This window comes from Spermophilus citellus (assembly GCF_964194105.1).
Source record: "Spermophilus citellus genome assembly, chromosome: 3".
In the NCBI taxonomy this organism is placed as follows: Eukaryota; Metazoa; Chordata; class Mammalia; order Rodentia; family Sciuridae; genus Spermophilus; species Spermophilus citellus.
The window spans coordinates 56047013-56073810 of NC_138184.1; the positions used below are offsets into that span (position 1 = coordinate 56047013).

Below are 26798 nucleotides of genomic sequence, written 5' to 3' on the forward strand. Positions count from 1 at the left end.
GCACTTTCTGTGTTGGGTCCCCCAGTTGTACTTGCTTGTGGTCCTAGCTCATCTTTGTGGCAATGGTTTTTGAAATGAACTGAAGGTTTGTGTTCCTCTCAAATTCACTAATTCCCACAGGAAGACTTCTGGAGATAAGGTCTACGGTTGGCGATGAGGTCTGATGAATGGACACCACCCTTATGAATGGAATTAGAGCCCTTAAAAGAGCCCGAGAGAGTTGGTTTCCTCTTTCTCCCATGTGAGGATAGAGTGTAAATAAGGCTGTCTGTAAGCAACGAAGTGGGCCCTCATTAGGCACTGAATCTACTGGTGACTTGATCTTGGTTTTTCCAACCACCAGAGCTGTGAGGAGCAAATTTCTGTTGTTTATTACCCATCTATAGTATTCTGTTACAGTAGCCTGAGTAGAATAAAACACTTACTGTAATTAATAGACCAATTGTGAAATTTATTGTTTAAGATCTATCTTTCCTGTTGCTCCGTGAATCAGTACTGTAACTACCTAGGTACTTCTGCTAAATTCTTGGTATCTAACACGCAGTTTGACATGTAATAAACATTCAGTACATGAGTTGTGTGGACGGATCAATGGCTTGTCAAAATGTCCATATTGAATATCAATGTAGGTAAAACTCAATGTAGGTAAATATAGGTACCTCAAGGTAGGTAAATATCAATGTGGGTAAAACTATGAGATGAGAGATGATGAGTCAAGTTCTGGAAGAACCCTGAGATGAGATTCTGCTTTTCCATGTAAATGAGTATGGGGTCTAAAATTTGTCATTCGGAGGATGGGTTCCTTCTGGAACCTCTGCTCATACTCACTTCCTGATTTAGAGATGGGCTCAGCCCTGTGTGGTGCTTTCTGAACACACTGTGGGCCAATGTGAGAGGAGAATCTGGATGAACACTTCTGAAATGGAACAATAGGTTTATGAAGCAGCTGGTGAGGATTCAATGTCAGGGCCATTGACATTCAATCCCCAGAGTCTTATTTCTCTAAAACATCTGCTTAGCAGGTTTGGTTTTTGTTTTTTCATTCCTAAACTTGCTCAGGGGGCAGTTGTTAGCCTTCCAACTTGGATATCCTTTTTGTCAAAGGCCAAGAAAACGTGGGGACTTGCCAGGGGCAGTGTTAGCTTTACGGCCATCCTGGGAAGAGGGTATGAAGTGTCTTCCTGGAGCTTCCAGCCAGTGAGGAGGAAGATCTATAAGGGAACACCCAAGCACAGCATTCACTATCCTGGAAGTACACAAGGCATCAATTCTTTCTGAGAGATTCAGGGTGGTTCTGGTGGAAGAAGAGTTTCCTACCAGGGCAAGTTGGCTCAGACAGGGTCACTGGGAATTTCTCCTTCCCATGGAAAATATTATAGGCACGTGTGAATTCAAGGTCTATACAATTGTACACAATCCACAAAGTATCTCCCTTTAGAGCACGGCTCTTCTGCAAAGAAGACAAAGTAGGTTGACTTGTGGTCTGAGACAGTCCTTAGGCTACGTTAAAGATGGCCAAACAGTAAAGGTTGCATCCCAAGAGGCTGAAGTATAGATTGATGTACCTCTTTTATTCTCATATTGGAGCTCAAACCTTAGAGAGGTATTTGGGGGGGATTTTGGGGGAAACTGGGTAAATGATCTCTGTGATTTTTACCACCGGTTTCTAGTTTTGTGGTTGCAGGGGGATGAAGGGAAAACAACAACAACAACAACTAGTATTTGTAAACTGTTTTTTTTTTTCCTGCTAATAAGTTTTTAGAGACTGTATGGAGTGCAGTCCCTCCCCTCACCCCTCCTGGGGACTATCTGGAGAATATCCCCAGTCTGGACACTTTGGAAGAAGATTCAGCAGTTATAAGCAATACCGTTCTGGCACAGAGCTAGCTTCCACCCAACTTTAGGCAGCAGAATATTGGCAAATCTAAAGAATGATTACTCCTCCTGAAACTTGGACAGTTTCTAATGACATCATAAAAAGAAGCAAATAAAATGGAAGTCTGCAAGAGGAAACAAGGCCATTTTTTCCCTCCCTGTTCAAGTACTTACGCCTTGAGAAGAAATAGCCTTCTGTCAATCTAGGCTGAGGTTCTTGAGAGCACCTGTCAGTGGCCCATTACGCACACATTTCAAAGCTGCGGTTGAGCCATAATAAGGAAAACAGAGCCTTCCATCTCTAGTGCTCCTTTGCAAGCAAAAAAATGAATTAACCTTGACAAAAGAACCATTTATGCATATTGCTTCATGAAAGACGCAGCGTAGGGTGGACAGAGTCCTCCAAAGAAAATCTCCACTGGTCATTTGTTTTTGTTTGGGGATGATAACACTCCTCCAGGGGGAGGGCCTCTCAAGGACAATCCTCACCATGGTTATTTATGCTTGGCCACGCTGAAGGATTTTTGGAACATCTTGAAAAACAGCATTTGAAAGTCCTAACAGCTCCTTTAGCTATTGGCTTTTCTTTGCTATTTTTGGATTGTTATTTTACCTAGAGAAAATAAAGGGGTATGGGTAAAAACTGATAATGCCACCCTTGCTCAGAGAGAGGGTCCTGGTACCCAAAGGCTCAAATGACGTATGATGGAATGTGTCAATCAGGAGGAATGTGACCAAAGGGTGCTGTCTAGACACAGGTGCTCACTAACAGTGTGGCAGCTTTTTTTTGCCCAATCCCTCAAACACTCTTGCTCCTATCATTTGTCCCCTGGTGTGGTGGTCACTGGGGAGGAAGAAGTTGGGAGTGGGGTGAGTGACGGTAGAGGAGAGGCATGCCAGAAAGCCACCAGATAGACACAGAAGTCACAGAGGCAGGCACAGAGCACAGAGAAGGCACGAGAAGCACCTTACTTCACGTTCACGAAACAGACTGAGTCTGCCATGGACTAGCTTTGTGATGATACATAGACACCTTCATTCATCTGAATTTTGGTTTCCACATTTGAAATGGTGATAATAAGCCTCATAGAATTATTGAGAAGGGTACGAGATCACAAAGGTGAATCCTTTGTGGTGACCCTGGATTTGCTCTCCTTCTCCCTCTAAAAACACACACACACACACATACACACACACACACGTACTACCGTACCACTGCCACCAACAACAACCACAACACTAGTAATAATGACAGTGACTGCAAAAAACCAAAAGAGACTCGCTGGCATTTTACTATGAACCAGTTCAAATGTTTTACCCACCTTACCTCTTTAAATCCTTCCAATGACCCACAGAAGCAAGTGCTGCTCTTGAACCCCATTTCCAGCAAGAAAATGAGGCTAAAAATGTTAAGGTGAAAAGGAATTGAGTTTGGAACTGGGTAGACTGGCTCTAGAGCCTGTGTTAGCTCCAATGTGAAAGAGCAGAACTATCTGACCTCAAATGTCCACAGGCTGAGATGGGGTTGCTGGACATGGTATACCCTGCAGGCACCACCTCATTTTGCACTAATTGCTCAGCAGAAGACTGGGGACCAATGACCAACAGCAATGGACTCAACAGCAATGGTCACTCCAGCCTTTCCCAGCCAACATAGACAGCATGGGGGTCAAGTGTAGGGAGGGACTAGGAAGGCCAGTCCTTCCAATGAATGAAAGAAAGCCTTGGTAGTGGTTTGTCAAAATCAGCATTTACAGACATAAAAAGGCACCTGGGGCTCAGGCATAGTTTCCTGGATTAGCTTCTTTACCCATTTGCTCTTATTTCCTTAGTTTTTATAAAATGGATGGACTTCTTCAGAGAACCTTCCTGGAATTTAGCTCTTTTCTCAAACACCTATTTCACTGGGTTCTTAGCTATCTGACCAAGGCCAGAATCAGAAAGATTCCCATACACTCATTTTTTTTTCCAGGAAATAAATTGAATCAGATCCCTCTTGTGTGCTTGGACACTTTTGCTACTTCCTGACACAGGGTCAATTCCGAGTGCAATATTAGTTTGTAAGCTGGGGTGTTAGTATCTTTCTCTGATAGGAGATGATTATATCTTCATCTGATTTACAGCAGTGTATAGAAAGGAACTTTTCCATCAAGGAACTGTTTAGATATTATTTCTCACTGTATTTACAACAGGGCCAGGAAGAAGAGGGTAATATTGCTCTGTCTAGAACAAGAGTCTAAATGGCATTTCCACATTTAAATGATAGCTTGAAAAAGAAAAACCCCATGGTGTTTCACTCTGACTTCTGCCACTGAGATCACAAAAGCTGAACTATTTATATTATATAATTAGCTTGAGAATTTTGGAATTTTATCCCCAAAATGTGGCCAAAAGAACTGGTAAACATCACACCAGCACTAATGCCACAATCTGCCATTTAAGCTTCAATGTCAACTTCGGATCACATCATTTAAATAACTTAGACTTAATTTGAGGGTGAAATGTGGAGACACTTTAATATTAACATGAGAGGATTTGGGAAAATGTTTGAACAAGGATTAAGAAGTTTTTTTTTTCTACTAGATTAAAAGGGCAAAAATGCACCCCAATCTCTTCCTGGGATTTTATGTAAGGCAGTGTGACTGATGTTCACAGGGGTACTATCTCTGTCTGATGTACTTGTGTCACCGTCTCTGTCCGATGGTTTGTGGGATACTGTAGTAATGGGATTGATAGGTCACTGTTCAGGGCTGTGGGTGAGGGGAGACGACTTGCTCTTGCCTCCCTTGTCTCCTAGGATGAGAGGACAAACATGCCTTGCAGTAGCTGTGTCTGATGCTAAGAACACTACTGGCAGAAACTCCAGGGTCTCTACAACCTCTTTTAAAGACTGCAAAGAAATCAAAGCAGAGAGCACTCTGAATTCCACAAGCCAGCTCTGCCTGATGCTACTACCTGTAAGGGCTTCTAGAGAAGCTGAAGGGAATATATAGCAAATCCTAGTGGAAGAAAGTTGTTTCCTAGAGGGGCCAGCATTAGGGAGAGAGGACTGGCAAGCCCTCTTGTCCTGGAGTAATTTCCTACCTCTCACCTGATTATTCAAAAGGAAATGCATGAAATTTAGAATTACAGGTGTTATGGTTTAGATATGGGATAAATCCCAAAAGCTCATGTGTGAGACAATGTAAGGATTTTTAGAGGTGAAATGATTAGATTATGAGGTTAATAATCCACTGACATGGGTTAAATAGGTGGTAACTGTAGGCAGGTAGAGTGCGGCTGGAGGAGGTGGATCACTGGGCAGGGAGTAACTTTGGGGTGTATATTTTGTGAGTAGAGTTCTCCCTGCTCCCCTGGTGGTTGTATCCTGAGCTGCTTTCCTCCACCGTGATGTTCTGCCTCACCCTGGGCCCAAAGCGATGGAGTTGGCCCTCTATAGACCAAGACCTCTGAAACCATGAGCACAAATAAACTTTTCCTTTTTTATTTTTTCTTGTCAGGTCTTTGGTCAGGGTCGTGAACAAGCTGACTAAAACAAGGGGACTCAGGTTTCTGCTTACTAACTGAATGAACTTGGACCTGTCATTAAAACTTGGCAGAGGGTTGATGGCTGAGTCCTCTACAGCAATGGCCCAAGCCAGTGTTTCCCAGTCAACATGGACAAGGTGGGGATAAAGTGCAGGGGGTGATGAGGAAAGGGTGGGCACATTAAAAGAGAGAAAGGAAGGCTTTGGTCATAATTTGTCAAAACCAGGAACACGCTAGAAGGCATTTGAACTCAGGCATGGTGTCCTGGTTTAGCTTCTTTTCTCACTTGCTCTTACTTCCTCAGCTTTGATTTGCCCAAACTGTGCAGAGGCTTGTAACTCCAAGGGTAATGTCTACTCTGAATTGTCCACTTGACTGGATTAAGAGATGCCTAAAATTAGGAGGCGTCTGGGTGTGTCAGTGAGGGTGTGTCTAGGAATGATTGGCATGTGGGATAGCCAATGGAGAGGAGACCCTCCCTGAGTGTGGGCAGCCCCATCCAATAGGCTGGAGGCTTGGATGGAATGAAAGTTGGAGGAACAACAGCCCCAGATGCAAGCTCAATTCTTCTTAGATGGGTTCTTGATGGCTGCTATGGTCACCTGAGGACTTCAGATGCCTGCTTCTTTATTCTTCCAAAGTGGACTCTGCCATTGATTCTCCAGGGAGTTTCTAGCCGCCTCTGGTCTCTGAATGGGATCCCTCTAGTTCTGAGGCGTCAGCATCTTGGACCGAGCAGCTGCTGGTGCCTCCAGCTCCCCAGCCTGCCGACAGTCATTGTGGACTATCCAGCTTCTGGTTGGGTTAGCCAGACTACTAAATCCACCAAGGATTGCCTAACCCAGGCCTCAGTGAGAGTGGATGTGAAATGCAGAGCCAAAGCCTGACCCATTTAATAAAGGGCTGCTTTGCAGAGAGAGCCAGGATGAGGGAAGTTGAAAGGATGCCCGAGGGGAATACTGGATTCTCAGATTGAGGTGAAGAGGAACAGGCCTGTATTTGAAAAGGTATTTTGTCATGGTAGTTTGCATATTAGTTAAGAATGCAGTTTCTGAACCTTGGTCAAGTACTCTTATGCCTCTGCTTTAACCTCCTCATCTAAGAAGTGGGGACCGCGCCATAGTACCTTTCTCATAAGGTCATTGGAGGTCAGATATGGAGGGTAAAATGCTTAGAAGAGATTCTCGCACATAGTGAATGGTGCATATGTAATAGTTAATAGCATTAGGACACATCTGGGGCATCTCAAATTCATAATGACACCCTCTCTACGACCACCGCAAGTACCACCTTCACCCTCGGTGATACATCTCCAGCATCTTTGAGACAAGGGAGACCCACACCCTTTATCTATTGTGGATTGGTTGATTGCAACAGAGTTCGGTCCTTGAACTCAGTTGGGCCAATCAGAGGTTGATTCCCAGAATTGTGAATTTCAAGGGGTAGTGAGGAAGAGGAAGGGGAATTAAGGAGGAGGATTTGGAAGGGAGGCTGAATGGTTGATTGATTCCCTATTTATATATACCAGAAACTAGAAGAGCTATGGGACAGCCCCACACCCGCCACCCTGCAACTGAGACACTAGGAAAGCTGGTTTTATGAAGAAAGGATCATCAGTGTGACACACAGAGATGGAAGTGGACAGAAAGTCCTGACCCCTCTGTGGCCCCTGATTCCAGTTCTTTCCTGGAGTCTGGCTGTACTTTGACCATGGGTTTCTTGATTCTTAACATCATTCCCTATTTCCATTAGTTTCCTCAAGTTGGTGTTCTCCACTTGCAATCCACAGTGCTCAACCCATCTTTTACATAAGGAAACAGAGTGAATTATCCGTGGTGTTGGGGGGGGTAACACCCAAAGGTAGGAATTTTTGGTTATCACTTGTACAGGAGCCAACATTCAGCCATATGGATTGAATTGCATATCTTCCACTAAAATTCACTGTGGGGCTGGAAATAGAAAATCAGGACTTGCTAAAAGGAGAGAGGCAAGGTGCTTTGTTTAAATATCTCTTCATGAACTAGTCAATATATGAGATCTTGATATTTTATTTAAATTTTGGTAGAGGAGATATTTTTCAGTTTTCCCCAGTGTGAGCCTGGTTGGGTTAGGCAAAGGGAGAATTGGTTTTTCTAACTCGAGTTTTTATAGCTAAAACAACCACAACACAAAAATAACTGGACACAGGTATGTGAACATCCTGAGACTCCTTAGTATCTCTGTGAATTCTGTTTCTCTCTCTGCATTGGCTTTATCTTTCCAACTTTTCTCCCCTATATGTAAGAATCAAACATGACTGCAGACTCCTTTCTATCCCTGGAAGACACAGTCTGGTTGGCCTGCAGTCCACAGGCCCAGAGGGGTTTCATTGCACCAAACACCCATTTTTTAACCAACCGCCAATGGCCAGGGAAGGCTGGGAACTGTGATATGTTCCCCATTTGTGAAGAGCTCACCTCACTCCAAGAACAAAGAGCCAGGGAGAAGGGATCATTGGCATGAAAAAATATTACAGAAGAAGGAAGCGAATCTCTAGGAGAAAAGGAGATAGCAGTGGGAAGACTACCTAATGGAAATCTGCAATACTCTAAATGTCTGGGTGGGTCTCTCCATGCATTCTGAAATTGTTGTCCATTTCCTGCACATGCTAACCAAGATTCATTTGCATTGCACATTTCATCAAAGAAAGCTTAGTTCTAAGTTGTTAATAATGTCCTACACATCAGAATACTAAGGGTGTGGGCTAGGGGAGAAAGTTCTTTGATTAGTTTAGGGATGAGCATCATGGCTCACTATATACCAATTATTCATCAATGCTCTTTGACAAATTAAAATTAGCCTAACGTCAGCTTTTTAAATTATCATGTCAATCATGTCACGTCTCAAAGAAAAAAAATTAGAGGTGTCATGAGCTTGTTTTTGAAGTGTATAATTTTATGTAGATAGGATGAATCTTATTAGTTGGGGTATAAGGTGTAACAGTTGCCTAAAAGGCAGGGGAATGGACCTAATGGCCTCCGTTTTTTAGCCAATCCTCTAATGGGAGTGTTCTGGTTTGGATGTGAGGTGTCCCCCAAAAGCTCACATGTGAGACAGGGCAAGAAAGTTCAGAGGAGACATGACTGGGTTGTGAGAGCCTTAATCCAACCAGTGAATGAACCCCTGATGGGATTAATTGAGTGGTGACTGGAGGCAGGTGGGTGTGGCTGGAGGAGGGGGTACTGGGGCTTTGGGGTCTCTATTTATCTCTGATCACCATGTGAGCTGCTTCCCTCCACCACACTCTTCCTCCATGATGTCCTGCCTCCTCTCGAGCCCTGAGGAATGGAGCCTGCTGTCTACGGACTGAGACCTCTGAAACCATGAGCCTCCAGATAAACTTTTTCTCCTCTACAATTGTTCTGGTCAGATCTTTAAGGCCCAGTGGCAGAAAAGCTGACTAAAATAGCCAGACACCGAGTTTACAGGAGGAGTCAATTCTAAAGCCTGTGGATGTTTACTCCCACATTAAGCAGGGTTTTAAAACATAAGCGCCTTCTACACTACCTTTAGCCAAATCTATAACGGCATCCTGTTTTTAGCCACCAGACTGACTTGACTATAAACTGTAAAGGTGTCCAAAAACAAAACACAAAACGCTTCAGTGAAACTGCTTGAGCAAAAAACAGAGGGCTTCTCCTGCCTCCCAGAATCTCTCTTTGGTTTCTGATCTGGTAAAATTCCTTTCTCTGTCCAAGTCCTGAGATACCTCTCTCCATGGACAGTAAGGGCCAGTGCTAGGTGCTATTCTGTGTACATCCTGTTATTTGTTTTTAGTTATACATGGTAGTGGAGTGTATTTGGTCATATTATATATCCATGGAGTCTAACTTATTCTAATTATGTTCCCAGTCTTGTGGTTGGATGTGATGTGGAGTTTCATTGGTCGTGTGTTCATATATGAGCAGAGGAAAGTTCTCTCCCATTCATTCCACTGTCTCTTTGATCGCTCCATCTTTTCTGACAGGTCCCCACCCTTACATGTTCACACTACCTGTGGCTTCAGTAGGAACCAGCCAGAACTGGTAGCTATTTAATTTTTTTGATATTTTATTCTTAATGGATTTTTGACATTAATTATGACTTTTAAAAAAACTCTTCAAAATATTATTTATTTTGATTAATGAGTTTCTGAGACCCTGTCACATTCTTCTCTTTTTGTTGTTGTTATACTGGGGATGGGATTGAACCCAGGGGCACTAAACCACTGAGCCCCATCCCCAGCCCTTTTGATATTTTATTTAGAGACAGGGTCTCACTGAGTTGCTTAGGGCCTTGCTAAGTTGCTGAGGCTGGCTTTGAACTCGTGATCCTCCTGCCTCAGCCTCCCGAACTGCTGGGATTACAGGTGTGCACCACGGTGCCCGACTCCCACTATGTCTGTACTTGAGGTCAGCCTTGCACCAACCCTGATTAGACAAATCTTCAGTGAGGGTCCAGTACAGCATCTTAATTAGTGCCTGTCATGCTTCATGGAGATTTCTCCATCTCTAAAACAAGAATGATGACAGAAACAACCTCAGAGTTCTGCTTTCAGAATTGATTGAGATGGTCTATGGTAAGCATTGAGCATGCTTAGCCCAGAATCAGGGCCCAAGGAAGACTATAGGCCTTGCAGCTAGTAATAATAACATGATTGGCAGCTGCAGCAATAGTAGTAGGTAACACCTAGCTACACTCCTTAATGACAAGGAAGATCTCAACCCTGGGGTGACCAATCCATTTCGAGATTAGACAGGTAAACAGAGGCTTACCATTCAATGACCTGGTGTCATAAAGGTCTGTGTGCAGTATGCTAGGCACTCAGTGGTCAGAGAAGATGTGCTCACAGAGAGACAGACTGAGTCAGGAGTTTGCTAAGTGGAAGGGAGAAGAAAGGTCCATCCAGGCTCAGGCATCAGTAGGTACAAAGAAACTGAGCTTGGAAAAGGCCTGGTAGGTTTAGAGGAAGATACTTTCTTTTTTTCTTTTTCTTTTTTCTTTTTTTGGTACTGGGATTGAACTCAGGGGCACTTGACCGCTTAGCCACATCCCCAGCCCTATGTTTGTATTTTATTTATAGACAGCATCTCACTGAGTTGCTTAGCTCCTCCTTAAATTGCTGAGGCTGGCTTTGAACTCAGGATCCTCCTGCCTCAGCCTCCCAAGCTGCTGGATTCCTGGTGTGCACCACCAAGCCAGGCTAGAAGGAGACACCTTCTGCAGCTGGATCAGAGAGGCCTGGTGAGAGCTGTAGGAAATGAGGCCAAGAAGGGAAGCTGTAGTCTGTTGACTAAGAGCCTTGAATACCATGCTAAAGAGGTTGGTTAGATTGGGTCCTGGGATCCATGTGAGATCTAGTGAAGGCTCCGAAGCTCTGTGGTGAGGGCCTCACATGTGGTTTTTACAATGGCAACAGCAAGCAGGATGGACAGTCTGGGGAGGGCCAGAGCCAGGGACCTACTGGGACTCTAGGATAGCTTCCAAGTGCTGCAGACTTGGGCTGGATCAGAGCAGCCGTGAAGCAGGGAGACAGGAGATCTCCAACCCACATTCAGGAGGCTGAGTCAGGACGCTGGGTGGCTGCTAGTGGGGGTGTGGGCAGGAGGAAGAAGAGGTTGATAGTGACTGGGAACCTTCATCCATACTAACTGGATAAAGAATACATGGAGAGCAGGAAGTGGAGGTGTATGTACGGGGTGGGAGGAAGAAGGTAGGAGCCCGGTTTCCAACACATCTGACTTGAAACACCAGGGGAATGTCTAAGTGCATATGTTAAGTAGGTGGTGGGAAAATGTGATCCTAGGATTCGGGAGAAAGGTGGAATCTGAGTTTGGGTAGTCACTGGAGCATGTGGTACCTCTGGGAGGGTACGGGTTGGCTAAAGGCCCAATCAGAGCTGGGGAAGGGACCCCAGGGCTCTCGACCACTGAGCTGTGTCTTTAGCCCTCTTTATTTTTTTTATTTGAGACAGGGTCTCACTCAGTTGCCCAGGTTGGCCTCGAACTTGCAATCCTCCTGCCTCAGCCTCCTGAGTTGCTGAGATTACAGGTGTGCACCCCGTGCCCAGCTCAACGTTATCTTTCGAAAGCTTTTAATAATCAGTGTGTTTCCTGGGTTGGACATTTGGCCTGGTCCCCAGCAAACACCCCCCAGGTTTCCTTACCCTGGCTATTTGGTCTGCCATCTGGAGACGTCCATCCAACTCTCTTCGGATCTGGGCCGCCTGTTCATCTGGATTGTCCAGCTGCACAAAAGCACAAATATATAGACCTTCAGCGTGGGTCACAAAAGCCAACCGACTCACCATGTTTCATTTTGCATGCTCCCTCTGGGATCCGTGGACATAGTACACTAGAAGAAGCCTCTTGCCACCAACAAGCCTGGTTTGAGTGAAATCCCAAGTTAAGTTCTTTTGGGTGGAGCGCGGTGGGTTAGAAAGTTGCTAAGAGACACTTGAATGACCTTGTGTGGGAATCATCATCAATCACTTCTGAATTGGTCCCCATAAGTGATTCTAATGGGGGGGCCACGAAACACCCCTGGTTTGGCCAGGGGTGTTTACAGTGGACATGCAAGGAGGGGGATGACTAGGTGACTATTAGAGATGTAGGAAGCAGACACCAAGATACCCACATGCATTTCTGGTTCCTGGTCACCACTTACTCTGTGGCAACTCCTTAGAATGGAGGGATCTAGGGACCCAAAAAGGGGCTGACTGCTTTGGTTGTCTAATGAAAGAACGAACAAGGCTCATCGTCGGAGAAAATGCCCGTTTGTTGAGGAATAGCTCTGCATATTTATAGAGCCGGGGTGGTTTGACAGTTATGACAGTTTAACGGTTGAAGGGTTTGACAGTTGGCATGGGGTGCTTTCTGATTGGTGGGTATGGATCATGTGAGCCAGCAGGACTAGTCTGATTGGTGGGTAAGGATCATGTGAGTCAGCAGGACTAGTCTGATTGGTGGGTAAGGATCATGTGAGTCAGCAGGGCTGGTCTGATTGGTGGGTAAGGATCATGTGAGCCAGCAGGGCTAGTCTGATTGGTGGGTAAGGATCATGTGAGCCAGCAGGGCTCACCATTGGATGGTTCTTCTCGGGGGATGGGGAAGTTAGTCTTTGGATCCAGGGCGACTCCCAACACACTCCATCCCTGGACCATAGAAAACAAACCTGTCATTACATTCCTTCTTATTGAGCCCTGAAACCTTCTCAACTCGACCTGCAAGTGGCTGCCATGTTGGTATCTAAGACAAAATCTATCTCTGCCTTCCTTATTAATAACAGCTCTGAGGATATCAAGATCCCCTCCCCTCACTTGCCTAAATAAACCTGGACAATTCCTTGATGTCTCTGATTTTAGTTTCTCCATCCACAGAACAAAAGATTGACTTCTGGAATCTCTGTTCCTTCCTATAAACCTATGAAAGAGGTTGATAAACATTTATGTAAAGGGCCGTATAATTAAGGCTTTATCCTTTGAGTACCAGAAGCTCTGTGCTGCAATGAATCCACTCCTGCATTACAGTGTGAAAACAGCCAGAGACAACATGTAAATGAATGAGCATCAACAGGCTCCAAATAAAATTTTATTTGCAACAGGTGGCAGACCATGCTTGTGGATTCCTGGCCTAGGCATCGAATTTTTTCTATTTCCAAGCAAGCCTACCATTCTCCTGCAAACTGTAATTGAGTCTGCTTTTTCTGGTAAGACATGATTTATTTCATTCACAGGAAATTTTAATCAGAAACGGTGGTATTCAAATAGGGTGAGCCAGATTCCTCTTTGGAGCACATATCAACTCGAAATAAAAAGTTGCTGAATAGATGAGTTTCCCAAGGCCCTTTGTTCTAAAAGCCATTTTTTATTCATCAGTTTGAAGCTTCCTGCTTCTTACCTGGGCTATGTAATGGTATGGAAAATAGTTACCTCTAATATGATACAAACAATATCGCTAGGAAATTTATGGCCATTCTTCTGAAGCCTCATGATTACTTCTTTTTTTTTCTTTCTTTTCCTTCTTCCCTTCCCCCTACCTTACTAGGGATTGGACCCAGAAGTGCTTTACCACTGAGCTATACCCCCAGCCCTTTTAATTTTATTTATTTATTTGGTACTGGGGATTGAATCCAGGGGTGTTTAACCACGGAGCCACATCCCCAGCCCCCTTGTTTCAAATTTTTTAAATTCTGAGGCAGGGTCTTGTTGAGTTGCTCCGGGCTTCACCGAGTTGCTGAGGCTAGCTTTGAACTTGCTGTCTTCCTGTCTCAGCCTCCCAAGAGGCTGGGATCACAGCCTGTGCCACCATGCCCAACTTCTTTTTATCTTTACTTTTTTTAAAATTTTGAGACTGGGTTTTGTTAATTTGCCATGGCTGGCCTTGAACTTGAGATCCTCCTGCCTCAGCCTCCCAAGTTTCTGGGATGACAAAAGTGCAACACCTCATCTGGCTATGTTGAATCTTCTTATGAAACACATTAGAAAATTCATCCGGCTCTGGGTTGTGCATTTGAATCCCTGCTTGATCAGCAGTCACCACAGCCTCCTCTTCTCTTTCCCACAATCCCTAGACTGAGACATCTGGCTGTGTGTCCTGAGGCAGGAGGTGTTCAAGGGTGCCCTGCTGAGCAGCAGCACTGGGCAGCTGTTCCAGAGGACAGGCTTCCAGAGGGGCCCCAGAGGAACGGTCAGAGATATTGGGGACATGCCATGCTGAAATGCACAGTCTCTGAGAAGTTCTGCCAGAAGGAAGCCTGTTAGATTCTGACCAACTCGGCTCTGTTTTTTAAAAAAATTTTACTTGTCCTTTGTAGACCTGTGTGACAGTAGTGTATTTTGGCATACTACAAATAACATGGAGACTAACTTATTCTAATTAGGATCCCATTCTTGTGGTTGAACACGATGTGGAGTTTCCCTGGTCGTGTGTTCATATATAAATATAGGAAAGTTATGTCCCATTCATTCCACTGTCTTTTCTGTTCCCATCCCCCTCCCTTCCTTTTGTTCCCCTTTCTATAATCCAATGAGCTGCTATCTCCCCCACCTTATTATGGATTAGTATCCACATATTAGAGAGAATATTTGGCCTTTGTTTTGGGGGGGATTGGCTTATTTCACTTAGCAGGATAGTATGCAGTTCCATCCTTTTACCAGCAAATGCTATACCTTCATTGTTTTTTTTATGGCTGAGTAATATTCCATTGCATATGTAGACCACCTTTTTTAATCCATTCATCTATTGAAGGGCACCTAGATTAGTTCCATAACTTAGCTATTATGAATTGTCAGCTCCTGCTTTTTAGCAGAAACATATTTGTGTTTTTTGCATAACACCCAGAGAACACCAGTAGGAAATCCTGCTCTAAATGAATATAAAGCACACCATCCCGTCACCACTGACCACTGGTCCACCCCATCACGGTTTACTGATAGATACACATGGGAAACTGTGTTCTCTGCATTGTATTTAGGCTCTAATGAGCTGCTTTACTTGTATCCCCTGGGAAAGCCCAAGAGTTTTTCAGATCCAGGTACAGACCTACTGGGACAGCTCAGAAATGTCTTGCTCAAAACACATATGCAAATGAAACATCCCACAGCTTCCCAGAGAAGCAGCAAAGCAGACTGGTCAGGGGTTGCAGCACCGAGTTCTGTCAGGAGATCCGGTTGTTCATACAGGTGAAAATTGAGAGGGGAAATCAGTGAGAACCAGCCCCATTGCTAAGTTTCCCAGGAGCATTTGTATTCTCCCCTGAGCCCCACGGAGTACAGCAGAGAAATCGGTAGAAGATGAACAGGCAGGAGCTACACTAAGCAGCATTCATCTATTCCCACGTTTACTCACTCATTCATTAAATGTTTGCTATGTAAAGAAAATGGAATTCAGAAAGGAACTAGCAAGACCCAGTCCCGAACTCCCTGGAGCAAAAAGCCAGCAAAACCAGGGAAGGTCACTTGAACAATCTGGGCATAAAGGAAAAAGGGATTAGCATTTACTAGTCCCCATTTCAAACACCAAATACCCTCTGACCTGTTTTACAGCCTTTTCTGAAGAGCCCCCCTCAAACAGAAGCTAATAAAGCTTCCAAAGCGAAAAAGATACTGGGGTCAGGAAAATCTGTGTGTTCCTGAAAATTTATCCACACATTAGCATCATCAAGACTTTGAGAACGTTCTCTGTGTAACTGCATTTAACTTTGTCTTTTACACAATTACTTCATGGAAAACAAACCTTCCAAAGAACAGTTTGGGAAATTTCACATGTCCCAAGGGCAAAATAGCAACCTTAAGTGGTAGATACCATTAGTCTCCATTTTACAGATGAGGAAACCAAACCTCCTTTACGTGGAGGAACATGTCCCCGCCGGCACAACCGGAGCTAGGCATTTGCACCTGACTTTGCTCTGCCTCAAATTGAAATTCTTCCCTGGCATTATGGTGGCTTCCTTTTTGGGTGCCTTGTTGTGATTTTCTAATTGGCTGTGGTGGTTAACTAACTCAGCATCTTCACTTTATATACATGAGTCAATCTGCCATCCAGAGTCACCCTCTTGTCATTTGCTGTGTCTGATTTCTTCAGGGGAGGCTGTAGCAGAGCCAGAATCCTAAGAAATGACAGCCATGGGCACATCCTTTCCCTGACTCTGCTGCTGGGTAGCTGTGTGACCTTGAGCAAGTGACGTACCCTCTCTGGGCTTCATCTCTTCTCGTCTGAACATTCAGAATAACTCTACCTAAGGTTGCCATGCAAATTAACAACAGATATAAAAGTGTTCAGCCCAGCGCTGGGCATGCAGAGAACCCTCAGGAGATGGTGGCTGGGGCTGTCTGGGCTGTTAATGGAGCAGCCCGCCCTGGCTGCATTTCTGATGTGGGCCACCGTGGGGCGGCAGAGATTCAGAAGAGAGGCACCAGACAGGACAGAGGGCTCTGAAGTGGCTGTGCCTCAGAGGCCCTCATCTCCTGACTCACTTCCCTGGCTTCTCAATGTCTCTTGCTTTCTGTGGGGTCGCGTCCCTTTCCTCTGTTAGACTCTAATTAGCAGGAGTGACCAGAAGGCGGACACATCTGCCTGACAGCTAATGATCTAGAGAGAGAAATAAAAGGGGACGGCGACTGAAGTTCCCTAAAATAGCCGGGTGTGATGGAGAAGGCGTCCTCTATCATGGGCTCATGGATCTGGCCGTGAAATCCAAACAGATAAAGAGGAATCGAGTAATTACCCTTTCAAGTGCAGGGAAGGGAAAGGCGGGGCGGGGGGCTTCCATGGAAACAGGGTTCTGTTTGCGCTGGTCTTTTCCACCGAGGACAGGGAAGATCAGCAGGAGAACCAGGCCAAGGGCAAACCTTTCACCTGGACAGCCAGCTCCTTAGGGTTCGAAATGCACCTGGGCAGGAAGGCTAATTAGGAAAATCACCTTCTTCCAGCAGAGGTCAAGGAGAGGAGGGGCAGCTGTTTTTCCCGACTTGTCCATCAAGCACAGGGAACTACTTCCTTGGGCCTCTCTTTTGAGATGGGGAGCTGAGCTAGCATGGCTTGAATGCATACAGGAAGGTCACAGGGTCAAGTGGCCCGAGGCCATGTGACTCTTCTCTGCTCACTGTCACGCCCTGTTAGTCAATGCACAGAGAAGAACTCAGACCAGCACCGATGTTGAGCCCGTGTGGACACGGACACGAGATCTGGCCACTTGGAACTGCACCCCATCACTCCTTGGCTGGGGGACCTTGTGAAATCTCTTAGTGCTGCCCAACCTCGGTTTCCTCATCGGCAAAATGGATGCCTTTCTATCTCGGAAAGGAAGAAATGACTGAATGTACGAATGATGCAAGGGAAGTCGGACCTTCTCAGGTCCGAATCTTGGCTTTGCAATGTCCTCATTGAAGGGATGGAAAAATGGCTCCACTGAGCCTCAGTTTCCTCATCTGTAAACCTGGGATGAGGTAACCACCTCCCACCCCCACCCCCAACATCTTATGATTAGTCCAAGTGATATGTATACAAAGCTACCGGCATGGTACCGGCACACAGTAGGTCCTGCAGTTCAGAAAATAGTTTCTAGAGTTATCCCATTTTAGAGGGGGCACTCATGGATGGACACTCTCCTCCCCCCTTTTGGGATTTTTGACAGAACCCGTCCTGGGGCAGGGAGCCCTGGAATGGTCTTTAGGAGTCTGGGGTCTGGTCCCGGATTTGCCCTCTACTGTGGGACCTTGGGCCAAAGTCACAGCCCCTTCCTAGGAGAAAAGTGACAAGCGACCGTGTCCTAGGAGGCTCTGAAAGGCCTTACTAGCTTTTCTCAAAGTTGTGTTCTGGGGCCCAGGAGTCCTGCAGCCTCTCTAGATCCCACATGAGAAAGAGGTCGAAGGTCAGACCGAGTCTGGAAACGCTGCTCCCTCTCCCCTCTCCTCGGAGGGGCACAAGGCACCTGAGCAAGAAACCCAATTGATAGCAGCTCCGAATTTCCCCAACTTATCGGGGTGGCTTATGCTACGTATTTGAACACCCCAAGGACACATATTGGAATAGGTAACTGTCAGGGGCTCCCAGGACATCACAGCCATAAGGAAGCAATCCCAGCTGTAGAATTTTCCAACATCATTCTTATTTATGCTTCAGGCAAGCAAAGAAAGATGTGATTCCAATGTGCAGAAAAATATCAGCAGAGATAGGCAGATTGCTTAATGCATGATTTCAATAATTGCCCTACTTTAAAAAAAAGAAAAAAAGAAATCAATGGAACTCAGCTGGTCCAGCAAATGAACCAACTCTGACTTGGGGACTAAAATAAAGAAGCCCCGGAACTCTAGCCAGTGGGAGCTCGAGATCCTCCTGCCTCAGCCTGGTGATGCAATATCCTTGGGCTGGCCTTGGTCTCTGTTGTGCTCTGTGACCTCATCAGACACCACCCCCCCCCCCCCCCAGTAGAGGTCTTTGGAAGGGTTAGCAGCCTCCTAGTCCTTTTATTAAAATATATGTCTTAAAAATTTTTATTTATAGTTTTGGGGTACCAGAGATTGAACCCAGGGGAGCTTAACCACTAAGCCACATCCCCAGCCCTATTTTGTATTTTATTTAGAGACAGGGTCTTGCTGAGTTGCTTAGGGCCTCCATAAGTTGCTGAGGCTGGCTTTGAACTTGCGATCCTCCTGCCTCAGCCTCCTGAGCTGCTGGGCTTACAGGCGTATGCCACTGTGCCTGGCCCTTCTAGCCCTTTTTACGCGCTGTCCTGACACATGCTCTTCCTCATGCATGGGACATGCCTCTGTGTCTCCTCCTTGACGCTAACATCTTATCCTTCCTTCATCCTTCAGCTTTGCATCAAATCCTTCTCCAGCGGGCTCTGGACTAAGTGGATTTGTGCCGTCACGCGCTCTCCAAGCATTAAGCCCTTTCCTTCCTGGCATTTGTGGCCATCGTAACTTTACCCTTGTGATCATTGGATAGTCCCTAGCAGGCTGTGAGCTCCACAAAGGATGGCTGGGGGTCTGCTCACCGCCGCACCCCGGCACCTACCGCAGAAGCAAATATACAGTGGGATTAAATAACTGGCCTATGAATAAAATGACTGTCCGGCTGACAACAGGACTGAGTTAATTAACTGTGACCCCGAGCGAGAGAGCGACCTGCCCAGAGTCACAGCACCATCATCGAGCATGCTGGGAACAAATTCCCAGTCCACTAACTTCTGGTTTGCTGGGCCTCGCTGCTTGGTGAGAAGACAGTTCTGTGTGGCCACAGGTGAAGGCTGGCCTTTTGCTGGCCTGCAGCCCGTCCTGGTCCTGATAGAGCATCCTGAGTGTGGGCTTTCAGGGAGGGAGGCAGGGTTATCTTGAAGCCACTGTGATGCAAGCCCCCTGCTGGCGTGGGTTAACTCCATCCATTCACTTTGTTGCTTCTCTGCTTTGCAGGCGGGGGGCCTGGGCTCCCGGGGATTGGGGTTGGAGGGGAAGGTTGCAAAGAACCTCCTAAACCTCTCCATCAGCTGGCACACCTTTTCTCCACAGCTCCATGTTTTTATTTATATTTTAAATCTTCCTTTAAAAGCAAACTGCTCCAGCGACTGCCACCTTCCTGGTGCACACTGTAGCCTGGAAAGTTACAGCCGGGACCAGGAGATGTGGGTGCTTCTGTGTTCTAGAATGAACTGAAGTTTTTGAATTATGATTATATAATCACCTTCAGTGCCTAATTGTCACCTCCCGTTTCCTTTTCTTCTGACTCCTGTTTGTCTACTTTTAATGTTGGGGCTGTAGAATGTGGTTGGCAGGTCTCCCTTCTACCACCTAAGTTCACATCTGTGCCTTTGAGCCCGAAGCTGAGTGACCTTGGGCACGTTATTGGACCTCTCTGAGCCTTAGAGTTTTTGTTCAACTCCTTTAACTCTAATATGGGAATAATAAGGATACTATCCATTTTACAGGCTTGATCTGAGCTGAAGTATGATGGTATGGTAGGATACTTATCAGAGAGCTCGGCATGCAGGCATGTTTGGTGAATCTGAGCATCCATCGGACCCTGGCATTCCACAGACCTCCCATGTTCACTTTCATGCAGATTATGATTTATTATGATTATGTCACTCAAAGTGACAGATCAGGGTACCCCCGTTCAGGACCAAGCTTTAGAAGGTTAAGTAGTTTGCCTGTAGTTCAAGGGATAACTGGCCCTGCATAGAGGGTTTATCCCTTATTAAAAAAAAAAATAGCAGAGGCTGGGTGCAGTGGTGCATGCCTGTAATCCCAGTGGCTGGGGAGGCCAAGGCAGGAGGATTGCAAGTTCACAGCCAGCCTCAGAAACTTAGTGAGGCCCTCAGCAACTTAGCAAAACCCTGTCTCTATATTAAATACAAAATAGGCTGGGGATGTGGCTCAGTGGTTAAGCACCTGGGCTCAACACTCAGTAGCAACAAAAGAAAGCAAGCAAAGATTTAGAATCAGAAATCTTGAGATCCAACACAGCTCAAACTTCTTTTTTATGGTGTGATCACAGCCAAGACCCTTGGCCTTTCTGATCATCTGTGCCTGTAGCTCCAAAATCATAAGCTCAGAGGACAACTGCAATGGCGATGACAATAAGCATTTCCTCACAGTGGGGGTGCCAAACATGGCTGGTATATAGGAGTCTATTATTGTCAGTGGAGGAGACTCTGATGAAATATGCAGACTTGACTCCCACCTGAGTCCGTATGGAGGCTTCGATTCCAGGGTTATTTGTAGAGAGAACATAGAATTAGGTATCCTGTGCACATTCAGTTACATTCTGTTTTTAGAAAAAAAAAAACACCCAAGGAGGTACTACTTTGTTTGCAGGAGAGTTAAAATCAGACCATTGGCATCTTTCTTGACCAGGCTTTATTTCCTCTTCCAGACAAGACCTTGAGCAGGTCAAAGTTTCCATTCTGAATGATGCACTTCCCCCTCGACTGCCAAATGCAGGGTTTAGCTCCCAGCTTTTGCTAGCCAATGGGAAGGTCACCTGCATCTGAGTCACCAGCTTGCTATCTTTGCTGGCTTCTGGCAATGCAGTAAATATAACACTGGAGTCCCAGATCCAGCAATTCTCAGAGCAAGCAGCAAATAAATCCATAAAATACCCCCCAAAACACAAAGCCAGTCCACTCCTTTGTGAGCTTCTAGTCATCATGCCGTCCCTTCCCCATGTCACCACAGTCCTGGAGTGACCTCCCCTCCTCTTCCTATCACTGCAAATCTGATATCTTATTCAGAGTTTGGCTTCGCATGGCCTTTCTTCAAGAAGGCCCTTTTCGGGACTGTAGCTACACATCCACTTGCTTTACTAGGCATGGCCAGCTGGTCTCCTATCTAAGCCATCCTGTGTCTCAGGTTTCCCTTCCAACCACCTGGGCTCCTATGGGGACTGGTAGTCAGGCACCCAAGAGTTGGAAACAGTCAGGCCTCACCTCAAATGCTTGCTCTGTCTCTTACCAGCTCTGCCACACTTGACCAAAATACTGAGCTCTCTCTATCTGCAGCCTCATTTGTCAAAGCAAGAGTTCAAGTAGTAGCAAGGCCAAGAGCAGAGGCTTGTTATGACAGCGAAAGACTGATACAGGTGCTCAGAAAGCACCTCTTCGCCAGATCCCTCCAATGTGATGAGGATTTGCAAAAGTTGCAGCTATAATGTTTCACTGTTGAGGTCGGAGACTATGATTCTAATACAGTGTGGAGGGTACTGCTCTTTTCTTTTTTTTTTTTCACCTACAACTTTTAATGAATCACCTTCATGATCTTCACAGCTGGATGGGCAAGATGGCTCAGTTCACCTGCCCTGTCGGGAAACACAGGAACTGAAGCCATTCAAAGAAGAGTCTGGGCATTGTCTTTCTGGGTGGGAGCAGCCAAAGACCAGGGTAGAGAAGCAGCAGGTGGTTTTGTAAAGAAAGGGCAAAGGATTCATTCTGGTCTAACCCTTCAGAGTTGTTCTGTCACCTCTTAATCTCTTTTGAACCCATCTACTCTGCTTGTCCACTTTCCTGGGGAGGCTGCCATCATCTCCAACCTGGACCAGTGAGGTCATCTGCATCCTGTCTTGCTTCTCTTTGATACAGCAGTTTTCCATCCTGGCTGCATACTAAGATTCCCCCCAAGAGAGTTAAAAGGCAATAGCAATGTCCTGGCTGCACAAAGACCAACCAAATTAGATATTAAGGGTCAGAGTCCAGGTATCTGGGCATGTATGTACATGTGCAAGTGTAATTAAAAACAAAACAGGGGCTGAGGCTATAGCTCAGTGGTAGAGTGCCCACCTTGCACATGTGAGGCCCTGGGTTCAATTCTCAGCACCAGATTAAAAAAAAAAAATAAAGATATTGTGTCCAACTGCAACTAAAAAAAAATTTAAAAAACAAAACAAAACCTCTTGAAGTCATTCTAATGCAGCAAAGATCGGAAACCTCTATCCAAATCCAGTGGTTCTCAATCTTTGCTGCATATAACAATCCACCAGAGAACTTGTTCAATGACAGAGGGTTGAATAGTAGAAAGTAATAGAAAGGAGATCAGAAGAGTAGAGCAAGCAGAACGGGGGGGGGGGGGTTGGTGGGGAAGGAGGAGGAGAGGGAAAGGGAAGGTCCTAGGGAATGAGATGGAGCAAATTATGTGGATGCAAATATGGCATAATAAATGCAGCTTTTATGGATAATTACAATGCACCGATAAAATATATTTAAAAATTGAAAGAAAAAAAAGAGTACTGGGTCTCATCCCTGGAAAGTTTGGGTTCAGTAGGTACTGGGTGAGCCCTGAGAATTGGTACCTGTCTCCCAAGCTCCTGGGGGCCGCTGTGGCTCTAGCTAACCCTAACCCCTGCACAGCCGTCTGCTCATCTTTTTCCATTTGCTTCTGTTCCTCTCCTGCTCCACACTCTTTAGTAACTTTCCATTTTCCTTGGCAGTAGGAGTCTGAGATCCTTATCAAAGCTCAGGGAGCTGTCACCATCTGGCTACAGCACAGCTTTTCAACCTCATTTCCCGGCCCGCCCGCCCCCCCTTCCGTCTTGTTTTCTAAGCTCCAGCTATTCTGGACTCCTTCCTCCTGGTTCTCCAACACACCACATCCTTGCCCAGGCCCCTGGGCCATGCTCATGCTCCCCCCTCCTCTGTCACCTTTGTCTGGCTAAACTAAGTCATTAACCCAAGTTCCAGTCTCCATGCTGCTTCCTCTGGCTTGGTCCTAGCCAAGGTCATTTTCCCTAGCAGCCTGAACCTCCTCATTTACCACCCCCAACCCCAGGCAGGATTTGCTGCTTGTCTATTCTCTCAAAGAGGCAAATGCCTTGAGGATAAAGAGCTCGTCTATATTGTACACTATGAAGATCATCAGTGACTGATGCATGCATGGTAGATAAGCAAGACATATCTGCCTAGTTAAACTTGAGGTACAGACAATAATACCAACTGAGGGGCTGTTGCATGAGTTAATGACATGTGGGACCAGGTATTTAGCTGACACATAGTAGGTGGTCAAGTCATTACTGAAATAGAATTCTGTGTGTGTGTGTGTGTGTGTGTGTGTGTGTGTGTGTGTGTTTGATGCTGGGGATAGAACCCAGGACCTTGTGCATATTAGGCACTGTACGACTGAGCTATGTCCCCAGCCCTAAACAGAATTCTTAATGCAAATGGTTTAAAACACACACACACACACACACACACACACACACACACACTGGAGATTGAACCTAGGAGTGCTTAACCACTGAGCCCCATCCCCAGCCCTTTTTTGTATTTTATTTAGAGACAGGGTCTCACTGAGTTGCTTAGGGCCTCACTAAGTTGCTGAGGCTGACTTTGAACTGGCGATTCTCCTGCATCCATCACAGCTGGATGGGCAGATGGCTCAGTTCACCTGCCCTGTCGGGAAACACAGGAACTGAAGCCATTCAAAGAAGAGTCTGGGCATTGTCTTTCTGGGTGGGAGCAGCCAAAGACCAGGGTAGAGAAATAGCAGGTGGTTTTGTGAAGAAAGGGCAAAGGGATTCATTCTGGTCTAACCCTTCAGAGTTGTTCAGTCACCTCTTAATCTCTTTTGAACCCATCTACTCTGCTTGTCCACTTTCCTGGGTGAAGCTGCCATCATCTCCAACCTGGACCAGTGAGGTCATCTGCATCCTGTCTTGCTTCTCTTTGATACAATAGTTCTCCATCCTGGGTGCATACTAAGATCCCCCCAAGAGAGTTAAAAGGCAATGTCCAGGCTGCACATTGAGTCTCTGGGATTCCAAGAGTGCACCACCACACCCAGCTAAATCCTTGTTGATTGAATAAATGAAATTGACTAAGTACTGCAGAAGGGTCAGGAAACATCTGACAAATGTGGCGTGAATAATAGAGGTGTCTAGGTTTCTTCATCTGGAAATTGGGATGATAAATACTCTACTCACCATTTAGAAAATGTTCACTATACACTTGCTTTTGCATTAGCATCTAGGGATTAGGCTACGAGCTGCCAGAGTAGGGTAAGCATAGAAATTGACAACTTTCAGGATTCTTAGAATAAATAAGAAGGAGTATTTTTCAAAATCAGTTATATATTGTACACATGGAAATGGTTTTCATTGTTACTAGATGGTGATGATGATGATGATTATCATTATATAGTGTTGGGGATTGAACCCAGGGCCTTGTGCAGGCTAAACTCTATCTGGCCTACACCTTCAGCCTAGTCATTCCTTTTTCTTGGATCTAAGGATTGAACCTAGGAGCCTTAGCCCCTGAGGCACATCCCTAGCCCTTTTAAAAATATTTTATTTAGAGACAGGATCTTGCTGATTTGCTTAAGGCCTCACTAAGTTGCTTGCTGAGGCTGCCTCTCAATCTTCCTGCCTCTGCCTCCTGAGCCATCTAGTCATTTTTTTTTTTAAAGAAAGAGGAGAGGGAGAGAGAGAGAGAGAGAGACAGAGAGAGAATTTTTTTTTTAATATTTATTTTTCAGTTCTCGGCAGACACAACATCTTTGTTGGTATGTGGTGCTGAGGATCGAACCCGGGCGACACGCATGCCAGGCAAGCGCGCTACCGCCTGAGCCACATCCCCAGCCCCTAGTCATTATTTTTTGAACTTATTTTTTATTTTTTGCAGTGCTAGGCATCAAACCCAGGCCCATGCATATGCCGGGCAAGTACTCTACCTCCGAGCCACTCCCAAGCCCTGGTTTTAGTTTTTACTAATTTTGCAAATTCTGTTCCAGCAGACAATTTGATGGAAAATAATCACTTTTCCAAGATGAGCCAAAGTTGATTGTATTCTCTGGAGCTTTTTATATTTATGGGAAAGATCCTTTTTTGGTGCTTTGAATACTTTTGTCCTTTCAGTAGCATCAAGTCTTGATTAAAAAAAAATTATAGAGGGCAAAAGTAAATGTGCTCAAAAGAAAGTCCAGAAGAATCCAATGATGTCTACATTATCTGTAAGAAAATTGAATGCTTTAGATAAATATCATTGCTCTTTATATTAAGGGGAAGTGAACTTCATTTTCAGACATTGATAATGTAGTATGAACATTGCTTGCAAGATCAAAATGAAATCAAGCTTTATAGTTTCTGAAATTAGGGCTTTAGTGACTGTGTGTGCATGCAGGTGAGTGTGTGTGCGTGGGTGTGTGCTCGTGAGCATGCATCTTTGAGTGTGTAAGAGAGATCTTAAGCAGTAGCAAGCATTCAAATCGACAAGTCAAAGAGCTACCCATGCCAATTAAAGTTGAGGAGAGGAAGTGCCTTTTCCAGGGCGTATGAGAACTGTCACACATGCTGCTGTTTCCTTCGAGCAGCCTGTCACAAATACAAGACGTGCTTCATTTCCAGTTCCAGGCTGATCATTACCCAAGCACCTGGTAGCTGTTGGGTCTATTCACAAAGTCTACCCACATATATCATTATTTCATTTGGCTTGCCCTGAGGGTGTGTCTACCATGCTGTCCCCATTGTTGAAAGTCAAAAATATTTATAAAGAGTAGGTTTCACCTTGATGAAGACCTGTCAAAAGAACAATCTGTGTGTAGTATTAAATCCATAACCAAGGATATGTATTTTTTTTAATTAGTTCTTTTAAAAGTTATCTGTGGGCAAGAGGAGGAGGTAATATTAAAAGAAGGAGGCTTAGTGGGCACAGTGGTGTATGTCTGTGATCCCAAGGGCTCCGGAGGCTGAGGCAGGAGGATTGTGAGTTCAAGGCCAGCCTCAGCAACTTAGCAAGGACCTGAGCAATTTAGTGAGGCCCTGTCTCAAAATGAAAATAAAAATAAAAAGAGTTGGGGGATGTGGCTCAGTGGTTGAGTGCCTCTGGGGTCAATCCCTGGTTACAAAAAACAAAAACAAAAAACAGAAGAAGGAGGCCTCAAATTCTCCAATAGGTGGGAGAAAAAGAATGACTAAAAAATACAAAATTATGTTATCAGCATTTATTAAGTGCCTTCTGCCTACAGTGTACTGTATTATGTGCTGTAGGAGAGCAAAAAGCATCGGGATATCATTTATTCTATCACACATACTAGTTCCTAATTTACTTGTTAGAATATACCAATGCCTAACTCTTGCTATGTTCAACAAGTTGAAAGACGATTTTGTATTTTTAATGAAGTTGAGGTCAATAATTCCACATCAATTATAATCAAGGGTAATCATGTATTATACTGAAAACATAAGTAAATATTGAGGAAGCAAATTAAAAAGTGGAGATGAATTAATAAGAAGAGGTTAATTAGTCCACTGTGATTTAACCCTGAAATCTCAGTGGCTTAACATAACAGTTTATTTCTTGCCTAATCTACCTGTCTGTTGCTGGTTATGGAGGACTGTCTTCCACACAATCACTCAGGGACCCAGGCAAATGGAAGCACCCTGTTTTGCATCTTT

At 45.1% G+C, this 26798-nt stretch overlaps 1 protein-coding gene across 6 annotated transcripts in view; it reads right to left on the minus strand.

Annotated features, from left to right (window-relative positions):
• CADPS (calcium dependent secretion activator) overlaps positions 1–26798 on the minus strand; it is a 479847-nt gene that overhangs the window by 264099 nt on the left and 188950 nt on the right. For all 6 annotated transcript variants that reach the window (XR_014020728.1, XM_081283086.1, XM_081283087.1 and 3 more), the window contains exon 4: positions 11588–11668. Coding sequence is in view for 5 of the 6 variants with exons in the window: in XM_081283086.1 (XP_081139212.1) it covers positions 11588–11668 (81 nt within the window). In the remaining variant the exon portion in view is untranslated. The remainder of the gene's footprint in view (positions 1–11587; positions 11669–26798) is intronic.